We start from the raw sequence: 10,477 nt of genomic DNA, 5'->3' as shown, positions 1-10,477 counted from the left end.
TTCTCTTAGGATTCTTCTGCTTGGTAACTATTAATATATTTGCTAATTTCTTCATTTACTAGCAACAAATACAAGTTCGCAATGGTTTAATGTTTACCTTTTTTAAAATAACACTTTGGTTTTCAATGTATTGAAAGGAGAAAGCAAAAAGGGATTGTATTTTTAAAAGCTTTGGTGTATTGTCACTGAGAAATGAACTGGAGCAGCCATATTCCCAAATATTTTTTTTAAACAAGTGGTAAATGGTAATTAAGTAATCCACCTTGAACAACGTTTCAAGTTTTATGTTTATTCAGGATGCTGTGTTTATTCAAGATGGCTCCCAGACCGTTGTTTTCACTAAAGATTACATTTTTGCAACAGTTTTCATTGTATTGGTCAACTTGTGAGCAAGAATCATAGTTTGGAGACTTTGACTTCAAAAACACCTCAAAATTTTGTTTCTTCTGCTTTTTTTTTTTTTTTTTGAGACGGAGTCTTGCTCTGTCGCCCAGGCGGGAGTGCAGTGGCCGGATCTCAGCTCACTGCAAGCTCCGCCTCCCGGGTTTACGCCAATCTCCTGCCTCAGCCTCCCGAGTAGCTGGGACTACAGGCGCCCGCCACCTCGCCCGGCTAGTTTTTTGTATTTTTTAGTAGAGACGGGGTTTCACCATGTTAGCCAGGATGGTCTGGATCTCCTGACCTCGTGATCCAACCGTCTCGGCCTCCCAAAGTGCTGGGATTACAGGCTTGAGCCACCGCGCCCGGCCTCATTTACTGATATTTCTAAGTGAGGTACATAGCTTTCACATAGAGATACTGCTACTACAGTTTTACCCTGAAATCTACTCAGGGGTAAAATTGCTTTGGTTATGAAACACATTACTTATGCGTGATCACTGCACTTAGTGATGTTCTGACCTCCTGCAAAGTAGTAGAAGCAAAATGTTAATGTACCTTGACTTCCGTTTGGAAGTGTCCTCTGCTTGATACGTAACATTCATTATAAAGAAATGTTTATAGTAAAAGCATTACTTTCAAAACATGGAACTGTAGATGCTGCATAATGAATAAAACTGATAGCTTTCAGAAATATATTTTGCCTGTTAATTTCTGGTACAGGCTTCTAAAAAAGATTTTAAAATTGTCTTCTTGATGAGGATATTTTGAGTGACATAGCCACGTCCTTCAATTTTTGATGGGATTGTAAACTTTTTAAAGAGCAATTTTTAAGCTCTATGAGGAACTTAAAAAGCATTCATACCTTTTTAGGAATCTAAGTTCACAAAATAAACAAGTGTTGGAAAGATTTATTTCCTAATATTTTTGATACAGTGTTATGCATACTAGAGAAAAACTCATGTTCAACATTAGTGGGATAGCTAAGTAAATTATGGTACATTCATATGAGAGTCTCTTATTTAGTCATTTAAAATGTTTGCAGATACTTTTTGGGATGTAAGGTAATGTTAGGCCAAAAGTTAGAATACAGAATTTTCTTTGCAGTATGATCTCAAGCTGTTTTAAAAGCTCAGAAAAGTAATAGAAGGAAATAAGCCAAAATGACATTGTTATGAGAACGGCATTGTTTTCCTGCCTCCTTTTGATACTTTTAAGATTTGCCCCCCATTATGAGTGGGAAACATCCAAAACAGTAAAAAACATTCCATAGTTTTGAAAATCAAAGGAACCACATCTGTTAAATTTTGAACTTGTAAATCTCTACTGCCTCCTCTTCTACTCTAATATCCTGATTCTGGTTGTATAAGAATAGTAAGCACCATTACACTGAAAGAAAAGTATGAAAATAGGTTATGTATGAATTTGTACAGCTCCTGTTTATCAGCGTTGTCCAGTCATATTCACTGGTACCGTCAAACATCAAACTTTAAAAATTTATAACTATTCTTGATATAAGTCTCTCTAGTAAATGTTACATATTTCTCTGCCATATTAAAACATTGTAATGAGTAGAGTTTAACATTTCTTGTTGAACTTATGTGCATTTTAAGGAAGCATTATTATACTGCACTGTAATACAGTGGTGCTGTAAGACAAGTGCTGGCACACTTTCCCTGAAAGGCCAAATAGTAAATATTTTTGGCTTTTGGGGTTCTCTAGTTACTACTACAACTACTCAGTGGTAGCAAAATAGCCACAAAAAATAGGTACATGGATGTGGCAGTCTTCCAATAAGACTTTATTTACAAAAAGAGGAGGCTCCTGCTGTAGTTTGCCTACCCCTGCACTAAAATATATTTATTGGTAAGTTCTCTCATGTCTTGATTGGATCTGCTTTAACCAGTACTCTTAAGGGTAGGTTTGTTCTTTTGTGGATTTTTGTATCTTGTATCGTTTGACTGTTCCTCATGTCTCCACTTTAGCAATCCTTCACTCTCACCTTCTGTATTCAGTTCTGCTTAGCTTTTTCAAAAAATTGTGATAAAATATACATAACATAAAATTTACCATTTTAACCGTTTTTAAGTTCCCTAGTTCAGTGGCATTAAGTACTTCTGTTAGTTTTAGGACCTAGATGAATATGCTAATGTGTAAAATAAAAGTATGTAAGTCGTGAGTGAATAAAATTTGTGATCTCACTTTAATGTAGTGATTTGGAGGACATCTATTTTTAGCAACTCAGAAACTGAGAATTAGGCTTGGAAGTAACTTTAAAGAACATTTAATTCCAGCTCATTTTACATATTATATAAGTTGCCCACAGATATTAAATGACCTAAACAAGTTCAGACAATATTAGGACTTGTTTTGATTTTTCTTTTTTTGTCTATTAGCAGCAAATTAATTCAATTTATAGAATTAATTTTTTTAGATTCAGTATTATAAGAGATCTTACAAACCTTTCTCCCCAGCTGCTGCTTTCTTCTCTTCTGTTACATACTCCCTATAGGTTGTTATTCATCTCTTCCTGAATACGGCCTTCACAAGGGAGTTCACTCCCTTAGAAGGCAGCCCATTCTGTTTTATAGCTGTTTCATTTTCCTTATGTGTGGCTGAAGTCTTTCATTAACTACCTATGTATTTTAGTTATTCTGAACAAGTCATCTATAGTGGTATCAGAGTGATTGCAGTGATAGAATTCTTATAGTATCTGTATTATTCCATCTAAACTGATTTATTAAAGGATACTTGGCTGAAGAAATGAGTTATTGGAAAAACTAACAGAGTTGGTTATTATATAGACTTGATCTCTCCAGATCATAGTCTTCCCACCTGAGACAGCCAGACTGCCTTTTGGGTTAACCTTCTGAAGTCGTACAAACGTACGGACAGATTACCGTGAACTGACAGGGACAGCCTGACCATTTCCTTACATAAAGTGGCTTTTGTGCTTTTTACTTTGGTGTGCTTTCAAATGAATTTCTGCTATAAAGTCTAGTCAAAACAGCAGCCCTAATTGACTATAATCTCATCTTTGCTTTGACAGGATGCAGTTTTATCAAGGCAGACCAATTTAGTTCTCTTATTTGCATTTTGGTTAGAAATTTATTATTGTTCAAGAATTACAGATATTCTTCCTAAAATAGAGTGCTAACCACTGAGAGCATGAGGTGGCTGAGCAGGAAGAGTCTGGAACTGGGAACAAAGGATGAGCTTTATAGGACTAACTCTGATCCAGCCACTTAAGATTTATGTGACATTGGACATGCTGCTTGACTTTGATACTCTTAAAAAAAATATTTTTTTAAATTAAAAATTTTAAATTAAAAAAATTTTTTTCAGAAATGGAATCTCACAGTGTCACCCAGGCTGGAGTGCATTGGTGCCATTATAGCTCACTGCAGCCTTGAACTCCTGGGTTCAAGCAGTCCTCTTGCCTCAGTCTCCAAAGTAGCTGGGACTGTAGCTGCATGCTGCCACACTCTTCTAGGACTCTATCTATACATTGGGTACAATTAACCCACCCTAATTTACATCATAGGGTTTTAATATGATAGAAAGTGAGAGTCCTTTTTTAGCAGTAAAGCCTTAAAAGATGTAAGTTTTTATTTTTAAATTCCACCTTGGGGCAAAATCACTTGGATGATAAGTAGAATTTGTCAATTTGTTAGACTTAACATTCATTCTAATATACTATTTTATTATGTGGTCAGCCACCATCAATTCAACTTTCCATCTAATAGGTTTATTAATCTGCCAATTTGCTGGTGTTGGTAGACAGTTGTTATCAGTCAGCTCACTATAAATTCAAAATGATACACTGATTTTAAAACAACCCTAAATATCATCTGAAGGATCATTATTCTTAAACGAAGGCATAGTTGTATTGTGTTATTAGGCCTCATTTTTTAAAATCCCACTTGAAAAGAAAAGATAGTTTTCATTGTCTCATAGGTTTACCATACTATACTATGTGTTTTAAGAGTTATGCGGGAAAAAAAAAAAAATTAAGAAAGACTTGACCCCAGCCTTCAAGCTTTATAGTTTGGGGCGGTTGGGTGATATGAAATGTTATTTAACAAAATAAGACTGTACAGTTGGTTTCGATTATTTTCCTCTGTTCATTTTGTAGATCTTAGTAAGGATTTTTAAAAAAAATTTTCTTCATTTGATAGTTTTTTATTTATAAGATTTTTGAACTGATGAAGATGAGTTTGCCTTGTTGCTCCTAATTACAGATTAGAAACCTTCTTGATTTCCCCTACCCATAAAGGCAAAATTAAATACTTCATCTGTACTTGCTAATATGATACTTTTTGAAAAACACTTCTACCATAGTATTTGCCACATGGCTTTAGTCATATTTCTCCTAGACCGCAACCTTACTTTAGGGATCTTTATCTCTATTGCTTGGCATGTAATAAGTGATACAAGAAAATGACAATACTTAGTGATACCAGAGAATGCTAAAGAGTATAGAGAATCTTGTGGGGGCAAAGTCCTGTGCAACAATTGAAATGATCATTGGTGGCTTAAAGATTTAGGGAGAGGATGGTTTTAAACAGAAGGATGATAGATTAAAAAAAAAGTAAAGATGAGATAGCAGCACTTATTTACGGGTCAATGAGTCTAGTCAGTTACATTGGGGAATTATAAGGAATAAGTTAGGAATAAATCATGTAAAGCTAATTTATAGAGAACTGCATACCAGACTGAGGAATATGAATTCCCCTTTTGGTATGGGGAAACTAATTTGGTCAGTGGGGTTAAGCAAAGACGGTTCCTCTTTTCATGTTGCAGAAGTTGGCCCCGTATTTAAACATAATGTAGTTTTTGGAAGGTAGTCTCCTCATTTAGCAGAATGTGTATATATATATTCTCAACACTAAAAAACTAAGTATTCATATAATAGCTTTTAGGTAGAAACAAGCACCTTAATTCACACATTCTGTGCTCTAGCTGTTTTTTGTTCTTTATAAATACTAAATAAATGCTTACTTTCATCCCTTTGGTCTGTTTGCCAGAAATCCTTTTCTGTTGCCATGCTTCCAGCTTTTACCCATCTTTCAGGTTTAGCTCAAATTCCACCTCATCTAAAAAAAGCTTGACCTTATTAGACCACAGTGAAGTAGTTTTCCAAAGTCTGGATGTCATAGATCCATTCCTGTAAATCTTCATTTTATGTACATGTCTCCTACTTCTTCTAGACTGTAAATGATGTCTAACATGATGTCATACATGGCATAAATACTTGGGATTTTTCTTCTTTTTCATTAAATTATTTTTTAAGACAGTTATTTTGTCAGGCTAAAGTAGGGGAAGGAATGGATAATAAAAGAAATAATATGGTAAAATGATCTTAAAGGCAGAAATTAGAAAGGAAATGAGAGAGAGAGAGTATAAGTTGGAGAAGAAGTAAAAAGGTGAGAAATAAGGATTTTCATTCAGATTATCTTCTGTTATATCCTATTTGAATTGCTGAATATCATAACCATTTTATGTTTTTCTCTCCAGGGGAATCTGGAGGATTCATTTGGGTTATTCATAATTGTTGATGATAAGATTAGAAAGACGATTAATCCTATTTGTCATTAAAACTTAAATACTTTTCTCAAGGATTTCCTAGTTACTATATAGTTACTGAAAGCTATAGTTTTAGCTTTTGAATTTTAGTGAAAATACATTATTGTGAAGAATTACCAGAAAGAATTAATTTAGGGAGAGAAAAGCGGGGGGGGGGGGGAAGGCATGAATGATCTTGAGTAGTTTCTGCCTTGTAGAGAGTTGGAGAATATTTGAATATGCTTGTTCTCTAGATCATTCTCAGATCAAAATCTGAGGTTTCAAATGCTGAGATAGGTAGTAATTTCTTTTTATCAGTTTTGACAGCTTATTTTGTGAGCTTATTTTTTAGGGCTGGCTTAAATTCTTTCCTCTATAGATAAAAATTAGTTTCTCATTTAAAAGCAAGTAAACATTTATCTTTTTTTGCTAGCTATGGCGATAACACGGTCATTTTAATTTTTTAGCCAAAGGCTAAAAAAGTGTATATTTTACGTTATTTACATAGCTTTTAGGCAAAGCAAATACCATTTACTGGTGTGATAAATACATAGAAAGCTTATTCTGCAGTTTTTTAAAGTGATAAACTACCACTATCTGAAGTGTATTTGACCAACCATTTGCTGTAAATAATTGGTGTTTTATTATCCACTGATTTTTTGACAGCTGGTTCAGTTTTTCTTTAAATGTTAGGTAGTGAGTATTGTTAAGCTGTGTTTAATGGTATTAGATCAGGGTAAGACTGAGAAAACTTGTTTGTACCTTATAAAAGTAATAACAAGCTAGTAAGTTAGAGAGCCAGTATAGCGTACTAGTAGTTTGGAGTCAGAAAAATCCATCTTTGCCATTGTGTAACCTTGGAAAGCTACTTAACCTCTGAGCCTCTCCTAATCTGTGAAATGGGAATAGAGGTACTCATTTTTTTGAACAAATAACAAATTTGTTGAGCTTCCAGTATGTACCAGAAATTACACTATATTTTGGATAACAATAGTACCTCTGTCGTAAGATCCTTGGAGGATTAAGTTAGAATGCTTGTAAAACACTTAGCACAGTGTGTAGAACATAAATAAGTGATCAATATATTGTAGTTATTATTACTAAAACATCCCAAATGTATTTTTTTTGGAGATAGAGTCTCACTCTGTCACCCAGGCTGGAGTGCGGTGGCACGATCTTGGCTCACTGCAACCTCTGCCTCACGGGTTCAAGCCATTCTCCTGCCTCAGCCTCCCAAGTAGCCGGGATTCAGGCGCCTGCCACAACACCTGTCTAATTTTTCTATTTTTTGTAGAGGTGGGGTTTCACCATGTTGGCCAGGCTGATCTTGAACTCCTGACCTCAAGCATCCTCCTGCCTCAGCCTCCCAAAGTGCTGGAATTACAGGCATGAGCCACCGCGCCCGGCTCCAAATGTATTTTTTAAAGCTGTCTAAGAGCAAAAACAGTTTCAGGGAATAATTATATATCAGGATATGTCATTAAATATTTTAATGATAAAGCTATATGTTAGTTTTTAAAAAACATTTGTGTGACATTCATTGTTTAAAAGTTTGGTTAATCATAGCATCTTAGTGTTACACTAGTTAATTAAGATTTTTAAAGCATATTTATTGGTAACATTTTTCTTTTAATAGTCTTTATGATTTGTAGAATTTGATGTATACAGTCTTGCCTTGTCCTTCTGTATATGTTAAGAGATTGGTTCCAGGACCCCCACTGCTCAAGTCTCTTATGTAAAATGGCATAATATTTGCCTATAACCTACATATACCCTCCCCTATATTTTAAATCATCTCTAGATTGCTTACAATACCTAATAAAATGTAAATGCTATGTACATAGGTCTTATACTATCTTTTGAATGTATGTTTTTTTTTTCTGAATATTTTTTATCTGTGTTGGTTGAATCGATGCAAAGGGCTGACGAGGATATGTAAACCTAGATCACTTTAGAAATAATAACTACAACTACTGTCAGTGGGGTCTTACTCTCTGCCAGGCATGTTCTAAAGATACTGAATGTATTGAACCAACTGATCCTCACCACAACCCCATGAGGGAGGCACTATTATCCCCTTTCTCAAATGAGGAAACTGGATCACAGAAAGGTTAATTAATTTACCCAAGGTTATACAACTATAGTATTACAGCCAGGATTCAAGAACTTGTGCACTTGATCTTAACTACTGTCCAATAGTTAATTGCTATCTCTCCCAGATTTTATAATCAAGTTAACTATTTGAATAATATGTAAATATAGTCATCATGTTTAGAAAACCCCCAAAACAACTGAACAGTGTTGAGTCTTATCGGAACGTTTGCTGAGCTCTGTAATTTGTACTGGGTGATTGTACTGGGCTGTATAGGAAGGCATCACCATAAGGGATGGCTGGGCATTAGCACAACTAGAGTTGATGATCAGGGTTTCAAAACCTGGGATTAAAAAATATGTGTTAATGATTTTCTTTCTTTTTTTTTTTAACTTGTTTTTCAGTGTGGTTTATAGTGGTACTGATTTGATTTTGGCAAATCAACTTTTATTATGACTGTAGTCTTGGGTATATCAGCTCAGCTGTAGTCTAGTTCAATGGTTATTTAACAATGGATTTAGTTAAAATCCATTAGAATGTTCATACAAAGATTAATTTTGTATTCTTTCTACCTCTTTAGTAAAATAAAACAGGGTCTGTTACCTAGCTTGGAAGATTTGCTGTTCTATACAATTGCGGAAGGACAAGAGAAAATACCCGTTCATAAATTTATTACAGTAAGTTTTTATAGTTTTCTATCTTAACTTAAAAAAATCAGTAATAACATATACAGTATTATTGAAATACGGTCTTAAAGGTCGTCTGACATGTAGATTCTGACTGACACTATTTCTCTTATTATGTTTTCAAATTTTTATCATGCTCATTTCAAGGTAATCAGTGAAAGAAAAAGAAAGAAACAATGAGAAACTTGTCCAGAAAGTGGGTAATAGTGTGACACTAAGATGCCATATTCATGTTCAAGTGTTGGGTAGAAGTTTTTATATACAAGAGTAAAATCTTATAGTTGGTATAAACATATACGTTATTTGCACTATATATTTACAAACTCTTATTTTTTTAAAAACAGGCACTCAAATCTACAGGATTGCGAACGTCTGATCCCAGGTTGAAAGAGTGTATGGATATGTTAAGATTAACTCTTCAAACAACGTCAGATGGTGTCATGCTAGACAAAGATCTTTTTAAAAAGTAAAAGTTTCTGCCAAACCTTTAATGGTGATTTGCTATGCTATACGGTGATTCTGCTTTTAAAACAAAATTGCATCTTTGAAGGCCACTGCTTCCTGTGTAATGGAAAAAGGGGATTTATAAACATCATTTGTTTGAAAAACTTGGTGCACGTTAGGTTCTATAATACACCAGGCTAAGAGTATTCTTTCTTTAAATCTGTTCTAAGGAAATTTAGCCACTGATGTTTCCAGTTTGCAGTACTTGGAGATTGCATTCAGTTTTAGTAGAGCACATCCTTTGTCCTGTCATTGCTTATATTGATTCCTAGTTCATCTGCATGACTTTCAGGCTTTCTCAGCACGGTCTCTAGTTCTTTTCCACAAGGTGATTTAGGTGACATCATAAAATGAGAGGGCTTCAGACAGACCTGTATTCCTCACATTTACATATCTGCATTGTCTGCTTCTCTCTTCAGACATATTGATCCATAGGCTTTTGGCTATTTTCATTTTCTTCAAAACAGTAAAGAACTAAAGGCAACTTTGGAGATTAAAGCCTTAAGATGGTCCTGTATTTGCATATATTTGTTATTTATCTTCATTAATGTGTTTCTATTAGTTTGATTAGTTAAAGATTTAATGGACATGTGTGTAATGGATCCCAAAGAATCAAATAGTGTTTTAAACTCCTACTGTTTAAGTCGAAACTAGTATAAAACTGTAAATACTACTATAAGACATTGGCTTTTTCCGGACTTGGATTCAAAAAATTTCTACATCTACTTTGAAAGTTTGTTATGTATGGATGTATTTATTTTTGTTTTATTTTTGGGGGGGGGTTGGGTGATTTGTTCTAGATATCTCCTGGAGTATTAAGTCATCTGAAGGTACAAGTATTTAACTGTGGTTCTCTGAAGTTTCCTGGCATGCTGTGAAGCACTGCTGACAGCTTGGGATTCTTATCTTTTCACCAGGAGGTTCTTGGTTCTGTTAGCTGACCTTAAAGTGTAGACTTTAGGTCTGTGTTGCAGTTGGTGTTAGGAATTTTGACTCTCCAGAACCTGCTTTTTAAGAGACAGAAAAACATCATTTCTAAATTTATTTGTGTCTTTGCAGTAAGGATTATTTTTCGTGTTCATGAGCTATCTGCACAATATTCTGATTAAAGTGCTTTCTGCGGGCATTATTTTGTTGTGTCTGTGAATGAAGTTGTTAGAGTAATGATAGGTAGATCTGTTGATAATCAGTGAGGGAACTGCTTTGGAATTTTAAGTGGAAGCAGTATTTTACGCTTTTTTTTTTTTTTTTT

At 34.5% G+C, this 10,477-nt stretch overlaps 1 protein-coding gene across 3 annotated transcripts in view; it reads left to right on the top strand.

The window, feature by feature from the left end:
* The window catches only part of GLS (glutaminase), an 85,293-nt gene that overhangs the window by 5,809 nt on the left and 69,007 nt on the right, over window positions 1-10,477 (top strand). For all 3 annotated transcript variants that reach the window (XM_017869366.1, XM_017869368.1, XM_017869367.1), the window contains exons 2-3: window positions 8,616-8,712; window positions 9,066-9,187. In XM_017869366.1, coding sequence (XP_017724855.1) covers window positions 8,616-8,712; window positions 9,066-9,187 — 219 coding nt within the window. The remainder of the gene's footprint in view (window positions 1-8,615; window positions 8,713-9,065; window positions 9,188-10,477) is intronic.

This window comes from Rhinopithecus bieti, unplaced genomic scaffold (assembly GCF_001698545.2).
Source record: "Rhinopithecus bieti isolate Rb0 unplaced genomic scaffold, ASM169854v2 scaffold_5051, whole genome shotgun sequence".
Taxonomy (NCBI): Eukaryota; Metazoa; Chordata; class Mammalia; order Primates; family Cercopithecidae; genus Rhinopithecus; species Rhinopithecus bieti.
The sequence above is the reverse complement of the archived record's forward strand: the minus strand, read 5'-3'. Positions and strand labels throughout refer to the sequence as shown.